This window comes from Triticum aestivum, chromosome 2D (genome assembly GCF_018294505.1).
Source record: "Triticum aestivum cultivar Chinese Spring chromosome 2D, IWGSC CS RefSeq v2.1, whole genome shotgun sequence".
In the NCBI taxonomy this organism is placed as follows: domain Eukaryota; kingdom Viridiplantae; phylum Streptophyta; class Magnoliopsida; order Poales; family Poaceae; genus Triticum; species Triticum aestivum.
In genome coordinates this window covers 655,786,052-655,800,182 of record NC_057799.1, presented here as the reverse complement: position 1 = coordinate 655,800,182, position 14,131 = coordinate 655,786,052, and the positions used below count along the sequence as shown (strand labels likewise).

The 14,131-nt window shown below is 46.8% G+C and overlaps 1 protein-coding gene and 1 pseudogene across 1 annotated transcript; both read left to right on the top strand.

Moving 5' to 3' along the window:
- Window positions 1-2,006: 2,006 nt before the first annotated feature.
- Window positions 2,007-3,618, top strand: LOC123056224 (NAC domain-containing protein 92-like; annotated as a pseudogene).
- A 3,619-nt stretch (window positions 3,619-7,237) lies between these two features.
- LOC123050877 (uncharacterized) lies at window positions 7,238-7,993 on the top strand. Its single transcript, XM_044473600.1, has one exon. The coding sequence runs from the start codon at window positions 7,466-7,468 to the stop codon at window positions 7,793-7,795; it is 330 nt and encodes a 109-aa protein (XP_044329535.1). The 5' UTR covers window positions 7,238-7,465; the 3' UTR covers window positions 7,796-7,993.
- Window positions 7,994-14,131: the final 6,138 nt, after the last annotated feature.

Here is a 14,131-nt window from a genome sequence, read left to right as displayed (position 1 = left end):
TCGACGGAGAAGAAATGTGTTGCATCCTGGGCCCGTCCAATTAGATGCTCCTCTTCCGTTTTGGGAAAATTCTACCACACTGACTTTCCTATTTTATTTTTCGTGTTTCTTTTTGTTTCCCCTATTAAATTCAAGCATATTTTTGGAGTTCTCAAACATTTTCTGATTTTAAGAACATTCTTTAAATACAAAAATATTTTTGGAAATGATGAAGATATGTTCAATTTGAAAATGTATTTTCAATTCATGGGCATCTTTCAATTCACGTACATTTTTTAAATCCCAGACTTTACAAACCGTTCTTTAAATTCATGAGCATACTTTGGATATGAAAATATTTTTATAAAAACCATGAATTTTTTGAATTTGTGAATATTTTTGAATTAATGATTTTTTTATTTCGTGAACATTTTTTAGTATATGATCGGTTCTTAATTCGAATTTATTTTGAAAATTGCAAAAAAAATCTGATTTTGTGAACCTTTTTTGTATTCATGATAAGTATTCAATTCATGAAATATTCAATGAATTGGCGAATAATTTTTTAATTCGAAACTAATTTTGGAAATTATGAACATTTTTTAAATTCATGATAACTCTTTGGTGAGCCCCTTGTCGTCCAGCCCTAACGTTTCTCCGTGGGGCCACCTGTGGTATTTTTAGTCCTTGTTTGTGTCGGAGTAGGTCATAGGATCATTGGAAACCCAAAGAGAGTGCCAGATCTGGCCGAGGCCGACGCGTGCGACACCACCCCTGACTCACATCCGTCGTGCCGCCGAAGCACGCTCAGGCCACCGCATCGCCGACCGCACGCTTAGGCCGCCCCATCGCCAACCGCTTAGGGCACCGTCTCGAGCGTTCGTCGCCGCACCGTTGTGCCCCTCGCCAACGCCGCGCCTCCACACGCCCAGGTTGCCCCACGCCAGCCGGGATGGGCGAGAGGAGGGGGGATGCCCCGCCGCCGCCGAAGTCAGCGGGCTTTGCCCACGAGCGCCTGGCGGCGGCGGCGAGGGGAGGATGGAGGGGGACTGCGAGGGCGCAACGGCTAGGTTTTCCCCCTGGGGGTGGGGGTGGGGTTGTTGTTGCATTTAAGTCCGTCATCATGGATGTCCATATGCACTACCCGTTCTCGACCTAATGCCGAGGTAGTGACGACTACATGCCAGCATTTCATTTGGGACCGCATGGCTACAACCTCAGCCATAAAATCCTAAAATAACTTTAGGACGCTGATATGCACACTGTGTTATAAATTTTCAAAATCCTAGCAGTTCATGGTGGTAATGACCATATCCAAGGCCATCCTGAACTAGCTAGCTATTATTCGTATGTATAGTTGTCTTCTTCTTCTTCTTCTTCTTTTTCCAGAGTAATAATTCTTTAAAAAAAGATGGATTTGGATTTTGTGACAAGAACAATAAAAATTATATTTACTTTATCATTTTTTCTTTTCATTTCTTGTAATTTTTATGATGTGTTTTTTGCAGAAAAAAATGCCGCGGAATATAAAGTAGCTAGGAATACTAGCTAGGTCAATCCCAGAAAAGCATGCAGTTTTTGGGAGAAATTAAGATTGATGGGGGATAGTAGTTCTGTAGCCGAAAAACAAATTCCAGGTGAATTAAGTTGATTTGAAAAGTCTTGTTCATGCGCCTAGTCACAAGCAAGCAGGCAAGAGCAAGCAAGCAATCAGAGGCTAACACGTGGTTTCTACCGGTCGTCCGCGGGTCCGGCAACGGTTGGCTCCACAGAACTGGTTGGCAACTTGTTGGCTCCACAATACTGGTTCCGGCTTTGCCCTTGCGTCTTGTGCGAACATCCTTTTCTTCTACGTGGCCCAAGGGCATTTCAAGAAATCATTAGGTCAATGCTTTGTGTACAAGAGGTTGGCCTCCGCCTATATAAGGAGACACACACTCCAAAGTAGGTAGCTCAGCATCGATATACTAGCAACATCTCCTCCCTTATTACATTCCGGCGTGCTTACGTACGTCAAGGAGGCAGCCATGGGCGACGTTCCACCGGCGGTGGTGGCGGCGGCGGCGGAGCTCCACCATTCTCCCCTGCCCGGCTTCCGGTTCTACCCGACGGACCAAGAGCTCGTCGTCTGCTTCCTCACCCGCAAGGTCCTCGGCCTTCACATGGACCTCGACATCATCCCCGTGGTGGACTACTGTAGGTTCGAGCCCCACCAGCTACCAGGTACTGCACACGAGTACAATCTTGGGTCACAACTCACAACACATGCATGTTTCAAATCAAACCGTACTTGTGTGCAGGATTAAAAAGTTCAACGAAATTTCAGTGAAATTTCCCATATTTTAGTGGGCTCCGAATTATTTTTAACCCTGAAATTTCGAGGCAGATTTTTACTGATTTAAAATAAATTTAAATTATGTTAAAATTCCTTAAAATTAAACTCGAAATACTTTGAAATTTCGCATATTTCGATGAGGTCAGAAATTATTTTGTTTCCGAAATTAAAAACCTTGCTAGTGTGTGTCTGTGTCCGCGCGCGTCCCATTTTTTTTTTGCGTTTGTTGTCACTTGAGTTTATGCATGCGTGATCCGTACAAAAAGATCGTTGCAGTCGATTAAGTTGATTCCTCTTTGTGAGTCAAGTAGTAGTATACGTCAGTTGACTTGATGCATATTCCGTGTGTTTGCACCTGGGCGCAGACAAGTCCTTCTCGCCCAGCACAGGCGACCCCGGGGCCAAAGCAGTGTGGTACTTTTTCGCGCCAAGGGGCAGAAAGTACCCAACCGGGCTTCGCATGGAGCGGGCAACACTAAACGGGTTCTGGAAGTCCACCGGGAAAGACCGCCTCGTCATGCACAACGGCGCCATCGTTGGCATGAAGAAGACGCTCGTGTTCCACGCCGGCCGTGCGCCTAGGGGCATGCGCACCGACTGAGTCATGCACGAGTACCGCCTCCACGGCCACCACATCCAGGTATCTTCATTTCTTTCTTTTCTTGATAAAGTTGTAACTGAGCTCCACACCTGACATACACGTGAATGGCTGATCTGATCAGGACACATACGCCCTGTGTCGGGTCTTCAACAAGAACACGGTGATCCCATCGACGGACGTGTCCAGTGGTGCCGATGCGGATGAGGATCCAATGCACTTTGTGCCCGACGGCGTCGACATGAACCCTGATCTGATGGAGTACGTGTTTGACGGCTCCAACTCGGACACGTACTTGAAGTTCACGCTTGAAGGCATAAAGACGGACAACCGTCCAATTGTGAACAATGATCTGATGCATTTCTTGCTCGACGGGGTCGGCACAGACAAGGATCCCATACAAGTTGAGTCCATGTCCGATGATGCTGTCGCGGACAATGGAGGGTTGCAACTCCTCAGTGGTGGTGGCGACAAGGGCAAGGGAGGGGAGCAGTTTGTGGCTGGTGGTGACATCAGAAAAAAGGGAGGCACGGACTACGTGGTTGGCGGCGCCTACATTAATAGGGCAGCGATGCAGCCCTTGACTGTTGACATGGAAAAAGATGATGCGGGCAAGGACAAATCCTGGATGGAGTTTCTCCGCGGCGATGCATACTGGAATCAGTTCATTCCTGATGACGGCTGGAACTCCAGCACCGCCTCGTAACTCATTAAGCTTGTTAATTAGAAGAGACATGAGAGAACTACCAATATTTTTGTTGATCCTTGTCAATTGTAGAGTGTACCATGTCCCCATGGCATAAATTGTTGACTGTTGTCATTTGTGGAGTAAGATATGTGCCTATAAATATAGTTTTATACATATGCATAGTCCATATATTTTGATGTTGTTATAGTACTACGTACCCACGGGCGCACTGCTGTAGGCGGTCACATGTTTCAAATGAAATCGTAATTTTGTGGGTGTGTGTGCTATTTTTGCATTAGCTTGTGAGTTGAATTTACACATGCATTATCCATACGAGGATCGTTGCAGCATGAATTGACTGGATATCCATAACCTTTTAATTAGCACAAGGCGCTGGATTGAGTGGATATTTCTTTCCTATTAAAGTTGTATGAATGCATACTACTTTATGATCATGTCATCGCCAGCTTTCTGCCTAATTATGAATGCATAATTCCAGACCACTTCACCCATAGAAAAGCTAAATTATATTTTCTTATGAGATATTAATTCATTGATATATTTTCAATAAAACTCTAATTTTAAATGTTTTTAATTTATATATTTGAATTCCTGACTGCAAGATTTTTAAAACAAGACTAATAATCTTGAATACATTTTTGATGAATTTGAATTATTCAAGAAACACCAGGGCAACAAAAACCCAGTAAAATGATGGAATACGCATGGGGTTTGGCTACTTGTTGAGTAGACGCAACTTGATTGGCTGAAGATTCACCGCTACAAACCGTTAGAAACCTCTTTCCGATTTGGTTTGTTGATGGACATGATGGGCTACGCGTACGACAGGCGTTTACAAAAATTAATCCCCGAAAACCACTTTGGCCAAGCAATGCAATCAAAGCAAGCAAGCATATTGACAGACTTAATTTGCATTCCAGGCGCAGAAGACACCATATATCATCCTGGAGCCATTGAACTTCTCCTCCTTTCCTATAAGAAGAAGACCAACGGGAGGTCTAAACCAGAACCAAGCCAGTGAAAAATTAAAGCCACTCCCCCACAGATGCATGCATGGCGAAGCACGACGAGGACGACATGTTTTGCAGGTGAACAAGACAAGATGATGCCGTGCGGCTGCACTAAGGGCGGGCGTCAAGGTCAAGGTCAAGGGATGCATGGCGGCGTACGTACCTGGTCCACCACCACGACTACTCCGGCGCGAGGTTCCCAACGAGAAGTCTTGGCGCTGACGAGGAGGGCGTACGTGATGGACGGTGATGTCCCGTGAACCGGAGGTTCTCCTCCACGCAGCACCCCACCACCACCGCCAGGTTCGGGAGCTTCACGCCTGGACGCCGGAGCACACGAAGCAGACCAACCGACAGCGGCACATCCTAGCTAGCTTGCTTACCCCGCACCTCCTCCACCCCATCCATGACGCTCCTGACCGCCGCCTCCACCACCTCTCTCGCTCTCCCCACTATGACTTTGCTTCTTCTTTTCAGATCTGGATCTTTGGAGGAAATGCCGATGCGGGAGGAAGAAGATGCTCCAATTACAAGCCATTAAAGAAAGGAGGCAGCTGGTACATCACATGTATGCTAATCAATATGCATAAGATAACATACTTTATTATGGAGTCAAACTCCTCATGAATTGGACTGAAGCTTGGTTGGGTTAAATATTTCTAGTTGCCTGCCACATGCAAGTGTGTGTAAACATGGCTTCTGTACTCACAAACAACTACTGTAGTGGCCAATTTGCGTCATATATAGGAGTACCAAGTTGTTGTTCTCGGGTACCTTGGTGCCCAAATTTTTGATTTTTCTTTTAAACATATTCAAAATTTCAAAAATAATTCTGTGGAAACTTGTATGTATTCACTACGAATCCATGAAACTTCGTTCTGAAAAAAATGTAATGTGTAAGCTGTACAAAAAAAAACAAAATTCTGGCCCAATAACAAAGAATGGAGCCCATTTGAAAATATATATTTGTCTTTTCTTTTGTACGCCACGTGTGAGAGTAAAATGAGATGAAATCTTGCAGATACAGAACATATGTGTGTGTGTGTGTGTGTGTGTGTGTGTTTGTGTGTTGACAAAAAAAATCAGTTTTCTTTGTGTTGTAGAAAAATGTTTTGTGAAAACAGGCACCAAGGTGCCCCTGCGCCGTTGCTAATTTTCACATATATAGTTACTATTGAGGCTAGTAACCATTTTTAGGTAGTACGTACAACAATTTAATCTAGTAATACATTGACCGCTTTTCGATTATACTATGTGCACTTACAATTTAAGCTAACGGGTCGTCGTACATTATTGGCATTTTTCTGCAAGACCCTGGAATTTATATTCATCTTTTCTTCCTTGCACCATCTTAATAATTGTTTTTGCTTGCATAAATGGAGTCACAGTATAAGGCATATATTTTGATTTGGTAGATATAAACTTTGTAGATTTGATCATTTGATCAATAATTGGAAAAAATGGTAGTATATGTTTTCTATACAAAAAGTTGCCATAATTGTCCATATTCGAAACATTAAGAGATGATGTTGGTTCATATCGGCGGCAGGCCAGCGCTAGAGTGGGTGCGGATGAGGTTGAGCGGTAGGGATTGGGTGCAGGGGCAACAGAGAGGATTGAAGAGGTTGGATTTGTACTCCGCAGCCATGGGGAGGTGTAAATTTAGGACCCCGGTAAATCCCGAACGCTCAGTGTTTGATCATGGGAAATCCAACATTTTCTGTGGCAATTTCAGTAATGTGAGGATGACAACTTTCATTGACAATCATGGCAAATCTGTGATCAGTGTATTTTTAGCCAAAAAATTGCCGTGCATGCCAACTAAACTTACCATGCTCGTGGGACTAAAATTGCCATAAAAACGTTCGATTTGCCTTGGTCAAATCCCAAACGTTTGGGATTTATCAATTCTGTATATTTAAGGGTCACGCGTCACTCGTAGTAAAAGTTTCACCCCTGTAAGGTTTATTAGGCTTTGGTTAGGTGCTGATTAGAGAAAAAACCATTTTTTTTCTTCTTCAAACCAGATTTAGGGGATCGGCTAGAGTTGCTCTTAAGTAGCTCATCATATGAGACAGTGACAAGTGGGTACCACCCATCACCACACCGTGGCTGGGCCTATATGTGTACGCGCTTTCTCCTCTGGTCGGAACCTCCCAGGCAGGTTCGCGCAAGAGTGTTTGACTTGATTTGTCTCTCTTTTCCTTTGGTCACCAAAACTATGTATGTATGTAAGTAAAAACAAGAAAGCCGAGACATATGGTGAAAGAAAAGCTACTCCAGTCATAGATATAGGCGCCATTGCACATGTGGTGAAAGAATCATTACCTCAGGCACAAGCTCCTCCGGGCGGTGTAGAGTTTGTGCCCATACTTTCATTTTTGCAACTTTTTAAATTCCCTCCTTCGGATATATCGATGCTCAACCTCGCGTCAATTGAATTGATGTTTGAAGTAATCGCACGGCTAACGTGCACGCATGACTAATGAAGTCCTAATAGTACCACTTATTAATTGCATGGATTCCTATATATGGGACGGATCAGAGCACACGCAGCCCAGCTCTTGTGTGTCTCTGCGTTCCATCCATCCCCGCTTCAATTCTGCTGTCGCTCGCTCCCTACACCGCCCCCATCCCAGCTCTCTCTCTCTCTCTCTCTCTCTCTCTCTCTCTCTCTCTCTCTCTCTCTCTCTCTCTCTCTCTCACATCAGGGACATCGGCTCAGCTCGAATCCCGTGATCCGTTACATTTTTGCGTGCTCACGGCAAAGCTAACTTAACTTGTCTTCTGGCAGTCGGTCGTCATAAAAAGTCCAGGCCGATCGCCAAGGGGCCATGGCCGGCGCTGCATCCGAGGCGAATAAGGGCGAGATGCACTCCATACCTGTTGGCCTCGAGGCGAATAAGGAAGGGATGCAGCCCGTGGCCGGCGGTGCCAGCGTAGATGAGGACAACGCCTGGATGCAGTTCATCTCCGACGGCGCCTGGTACACCAGCGCCGTCGCGCGAGAGGATAACTCATGGATGCAGTTTATCTCTGACGTCGCCTGGTGCACCAGAGTCGCCGTGGACAAGGATGGTTCCTTCCTGCAGTTCATCTTCGACGACGCTTGGTACCGCAGCGCTGGCGACGGACAGGGAACGACAGAGAAAAGTAAAGAATAGAATCAAAGGACTCCCATTCCATCGTGTATAGGTTGATCCTTAAGTCATATATGTTGTTGTGTTTTCTTTATATTTGAATAATATTTTCTAGAGCCTTTTTTGTATATGAGTGAATGTTGAGGTCTCTTAACCTCAAGAAATGTTTTTCGAAAGTGTTCTGACTATGAATTGAAATTGAGAATATGCACTTGTTCTTTTAATAAATCATATCTTTCAACTTCTTCTCTTGTGATTTCTACGACGGTGGTTTTTGGAATTTGCGACTATTAGCTACGAAGCCAAGCGAGGCGATGACGATGCCAATGCCGAAGCCGATGTGTTTGATCGGGAGGTAGAAGATGATCTAATTAACCTCTATAAGAGACTAAACAAAGGAGGCAAGTACACATGCTAATCAATAGGCAGAAGATAATATACTTTATCATGGCGATGACACGGCCAAACTCATTGATTAGACTCAATGTTTCAATGGACTGTAACATATAATTGAGAAAAACTCTGTGTTCACAATCACAATTCCATGGATAGTCATAGAGTCCTATTTGCTCGTGGAGGAAAACTATAATCTCTAATCATTCCCTCGGAATTCTAATTTGGAGGGTTAACTCCCCCAAGCCCTTCACCTAAACCTAGAACTCCTCAAAACTCTCATAAAAAATTCCCGAACAAATTTTTATTGCCATCTCTAGCTTGATGAGTGAAAAATTGTAACAATGCCCGCATTTCCGGTTTAATAAATTTTGTTGGCTCTCATAAATAGATCCACAGTATCAATATAATAACCGAGCAATAGACAAGGCGGAGTGGCATGGGCTTTCCGGGAAAAGAGCAGTGATTTTCTTTTATAATTACCAAGCAACTGACACATGTTGGGCGGCAATGTATGGGCTAATAGGTTCATTACCTGCAAGAAAGGATTAACAAGTTGATCCTAGATAATGGAATTTTTTTTCCAGAAGATAGAATGTATGTACAAGAAGTTAGGCATAGTGCGAACACAAGGCCCAACATGAGACACACACCAACACCTAAGGACCTAGAGCTAACTTCTCACGAAGCGTTGTAACCCTCCCACACCGACACCTGCGAGTCTCCATTCTTCTACCTCCGCGAGCACCTTGTCGGCCAATACACTAGGAGTCACTTGTTGATCAAGGCGGTTGAACACCCGAGCATTCCTCTGTTTCCAAATGGACCAAGTGGCGGCCGTAACCAAAGTGTCGAAACCTCTTCTATCCCGCCCATGGAAGCTCTTCCTTTCCCTAAGACACCAATCGGATAAGGTGTCCGTAGGTGAGGGCGCTTGCACGTTGATTCTCAGGAGATCCCATATGTGGTGCCAAACCTCCTTCGCATAGACACAGTGGGCAAAGATGTGGTTCACGTTGTCTTCGTCTTGAAGGCAGGCGAAGCAAGCCGAGGGCCGGTCTTGCAAGCCATGCCTAGCTCTTCTGTCGGACGTCCAGATTCTATATTGCACCGCTAGCCACATAAAATTTTTGCATTTCAGCGTTGCCCAGCTTCTCCAGAGGCATTTGGCAGCTTGGAACGTCTCAAGCCCCATGCAGAGTCTGTCATACACCGATCTTGCGGAGTACTTGCCCGATGCAGCGCATGGCCAAGTGAAGATGACCGGTTCCTCGGGATTTCTCTCTACGGTGGCAATCGCATGACAAAGGTGCATGAGTTGTATCTGTGCCATAAACGATGGGTTCTCCTGAACATCCAGCAACCATCTGTTGTCTTCAAGGGCTTGCTGGACCGTCCTGCTGTTGATGATTCTTGGCGTGACCGAGCCCAGGATCAAAGGTGCGATGTCAGCAACCGCGAAACCGTGCAGCCATCGATCTCTCCAGAAAAGCACCTTAGTGCCCGATCCAACTTTTATGCCAACAAGGCTATCAAAAATTGCCCTCGCCTCCGGGTCGTCGACCATTTGCAGCCCTTGCCATGGCCTTTGTGGTTCAGTCCTCTTGAGCCACTCCCAACGCACTCTGAGTGCCAATTCCTATAGCCTCATGTTCTTTACTCCCAATCCACCATAGCATTTGGGTCTGCAGATCGTGTCCCACGCCACAAGGCATTGTCCTCCATTGACCTTGTCTTTCCCAGCCCAAAAAAATGATCTCATCCATTTGTCGATTTCCTCAAACACCCAGTCAGGAGCATCGGTGATCATGAAGTGGTGAACCGGCTTTGCCGCAATGACAGTTTGCACAAGCACGAGCCGGCCAGGTCTCTGGATGAGGCCCCGTTGCCAGGCCGGCACAAAATGCTTGACCTGGTCCAGCATAGGCTGCCACTAAGCTCTAGTCAGGCACTTGATGGCGAGCTGCAGACCAAGGTAGCGGCAAGGGAACTCTGCCAGGTCACAGTGAAGTATCTCTTCCACCTGAGCCCGGTCGCTGCTGTCACCTCTGATCAGGATGGCTGAGGTCTTGCGATAGTTAACCCTGAGCCCCGAGGCCATGCCAAACACCTCAAGCGCCCTCCTGACAAAGTTGAGGTCCTGTGCCGTCGGTCTAATGAACATGGCCACATCGTCCGCGTATATGGAGAGCCTCTGCATGGATGAGATTCCAGAGAACATGCTAAGAACACCTTCCTCCATAGCCTTCTTGACAAGAGCCGAGAGCACATCCATTGCTATCACAAACAACATTGGAGAGATGGGGTCTCCTTGTTGTAATCCTTGAGCATGATAGATGCCGTCTCCAGGGATGCCATTGACAATCACCTTGGTGCTAGCTGAGTGTAGGAGCACAACAATCCATTTGATCCATCTCCTGCCAAAGCCTTTAGCCATCAACACCTCGAACAAGAATGGCCAGGACAGGGAATCGAAAGCTCTCGATATGTCAATCTTGAGAAAGGCCGCAGGGGATCTACGGGCATACAACCTGCGAGCAACTTGACGCACCAGTAGGAAATCATCGTGTAAGTGCCTGCCTCGGATGAACACGGACTGATTGGCTCCAACCACCTCCGGCATGCGCGTTCTCAGGCGATTGGCCAGCACTTTGGCGAAATGTTTAGGGACACTGTGTATAAGGCTTATTGGCCTAAAATCTCCTATTTCCTCCGCATTGGGCTTCTTTGGGATAAGCACGATATGAGCCTTGTTAAGCTTCACAAAACCTCTACCATCACCACAAATAGCTTCATGAAGACCACCATAACATCATGTTTAATGATCGACCATGCACGCTGATAGAATGCGCCGATGAAACCATTAGGCCCAGGCGCTCGATCCGATGGGAGTCCAGAGATAACCTTCCAAACCTCTTCTTCCGCGATCATTGCTTCCAGCTCCCCTAATTCCACTGGCTCCAAGCCAAGGTACTGAAGGTCGAGTGCGTAATCTCTCGCTTGAGCCGTACCCAGGAGACGCTCGTAAGCTTGCGAGAAGGCCTCTTCCAACCCCGCTTGGTCAGTAATCACCTCTTCTCCGCACTTGATGTGTGCATTGAAATTCTTCGATCTTCTTTAGTGTTAGCATCTCCCTCCTTGATCCATTTAAGTCTAGACCGTTGTCGATCGATGGTCCGTTCCAGAGCCGCCATGCCTAGCAGGGACTGCTTTAAGGTGCGCCGCAACCAGCTCTCGAGGTCGCTCAAATGCATGTCCTCCTGAGCCACGTCTAGCTTTTGTATGACCCAAGACGCCACCCTCATGAGCAGTTTGACATTGCCAACTTTCCTTTGCCCCCAAGACTGTAATGAGCACGCACAATTCCTGAGCAACGCATCTAGTCGCTTGTATGGATCCACAATCGTCACACGTCCAGGCTTCCCTCACTGCGTCTTCGAATCCAACAAGCTTTGTCCAAAACAGCTCAAATCTGAATCTATGCTTTGGGCAGAAGCCCACACTAGTGGAAAGGTGCAGCGGCGCGTGATCGGAAACATTGGTGGATAGAGCCTGCAAAAGATACTCCGCGTTTTCGAGCTCCCAATCCACCGAGATAAGCACTCGTCGATCTTGGTCAGGGTGGGTGACTCTCGTTCATTCGACCAAGTGAAGCGTCGTCCGTGCATGTACATCTCCTTCAACGCATGATCATCCACGAAGCTTCTGAATTTTTTCATCATTGCACGGTTGAGGTTAGTGTTATTTTTCTCCGAAGCGCAGAGAATCATGTTGAAGTCACCCATCACCATCCAAGGACCTTGGCAAATAGAGTGCCTCATAGCCAAGTCCTACAGAAATTGCGTTTTTAGCTCATCCCCCTGTGGCCCGTAGACAGTAGAAATCCACCATGGCTCAGCCACTTTTGAGTGCACTAGACCCGTGACAAAATTAGTATTGAACTGAATATTGTCAAGGGTTAGCACCGAGCTGTCCCAAGCGAGGAGCACACCACCTCGCGTCTCTATGGCCGGTAAGTACGCAAAACCATCAAAAGATGGTCCTAGAGACATTGCATTACAATGAACTGGTCAATAACATCTAGCTTGGTCTCTTGCAAGCACACTAAGTTCACTTTCACCGAGCCTAGAAATTCTCTCACAGCTTTCCTCTTGGCTGGATTGTTGAGACCCCTCACATTCCAGCAAATCACCTGTGGGTGTAGATCCATGGAAACAGTCCACTCCCCACCAAGCCGCAGCCTCTACTGCGCGCAAATGACCACAGCGCCGCTCGCCTCCATCTCATCTCTCGGTGGGATGGTCTTGCCAAACAAGGCTGCAATGACCCGAACGTGTTGCTCATGGAGCGGCGAATCGAATAGCGCCTTCAGCTCATGCACCATCCCGTCATCCACCACAAGATCTTCTGGGACCAGCCCCAATGCGTGCAACAACACATTCTCAACCTGATTCTCCTCGGGTTTCCTGGTGGCCGAAGCCTTCTTGGTCGCTCTAGTCGTGCGTCTTGGGGTGAACGGTTCAGCATCAGGCCACAGCTGAGACGCCTGTACTTCACGGAGGAGCGGCGGGGCAAGCTTCTTGATGATGTTGGAGCAAAATCTTTTGAGCTTCTTATAAGCCAGCACCTCCTGTGCATTCATACCGTCCGTGTTTTCCTCTTCCGGCTCCTCATCTCTAGCACATAACGTGGGGCGAGCAGTCGTAGCGGCAAGCTCATCCGCAGGAACGTGCTCGATGATTGCCAATGCATGATTCCCATCATGCAAGTCTCTGCATGCAACTTCCATTGGCTGCATGGCCGCTGAGTGCGCGGTGGTCATCCCTCATCCCATCAGCACAGATGAGTGGCGCATATCCATCAGGCGAGGCCAGCACGTGGCCATCGTCCAGGGGCAGCTGGTCCAGTGGGCCCTCCTCGTCAGCCGAAGCGAGCTTGCCGTGATCCAGTTCAACAACCGATGGCACATCTCCACTAACCATCGCCGCACGGGTCCCGACAGCCTCGGGATCCTCCAGGAGTTCTCTGATTGGCTCTGGTCTTGTCTCCTTTCGAGAACCGCCAGCTGTCGATCACTCACCGGACTCCTTCCAACTTCGTGCGTCCTGGTCCTGGTCCCAGCCGAGGGGTGAACTTGAGGGCCAATGATTGGCGCAGCAGCCGAGGGAGGTGCTTGGGGGCCAATGATTGGCGCCTCCACCAATGTCGCGCCCGCACCCGAGGCAGCCGTGGAGCGTAGGCAAGGAATCTCCTGGGCAGTGCTACCTCTTGAGCACTGCGTTGGATTTCCCCGAAGAAGAGAAGATGATGCAGCAAAGTAGCGTAAGTATTTTCTTCAGTGTTTGAGAACCAAGGTATCAATCCAGTAGGAGACCACGCACAAGTCCCTCGTACCTACACAAAACGATAGCTACTCGCAACCAACGCTTAGGGGTTGTCAATCCCTTCACGGTCACTTACGAGGGTGAGATCTGATAGAGATGATAAATAATATTTTTGGTATTTTTGATAGATAGATGCAAAGTAAAAAAAGTAAAAGGCAAAGTAAAAACAAAGCAAGTAAATAAAGTGATAGAGATTGATATGATGAGAATAGACCCGGGGGCCATAGGTTTCACTAGTGGCTTCTCTCAAGAGCATAGATATTCTACGGTGCGTGAACAAATTAGTGTTGAGCAATTGACAGAATTGAGCATAGTTATGAGAATATCTAGGTATGATCATGTATATAGGCATCACGTCCGAAACAAGTAGATCGAAACGATTCTGCATCTACTACTATTACTCCACTCATCGAACGCTATCCAGCATGCATCTAGAGTATTAAGTTAAAAACAGAGTAACGCCTTAAGCAAGATGACATGATGTAGAGGGATAAATTCATGCAATATGATAAAAACCCCATCTTGTTATCCTCGATGGCAACAATACAATACGTGCCTTGCAATCCTTTCTGTCACTGGGTAA

Coding starts and splice junctions, on each gene's coding strand:
- LOC123050877 (XM_044473600.1), top strand. CDS start 7,466: ATGGCCGGCGCTGCATCCGAGGCGAATAAGGGCGAGATGCACTCCATA.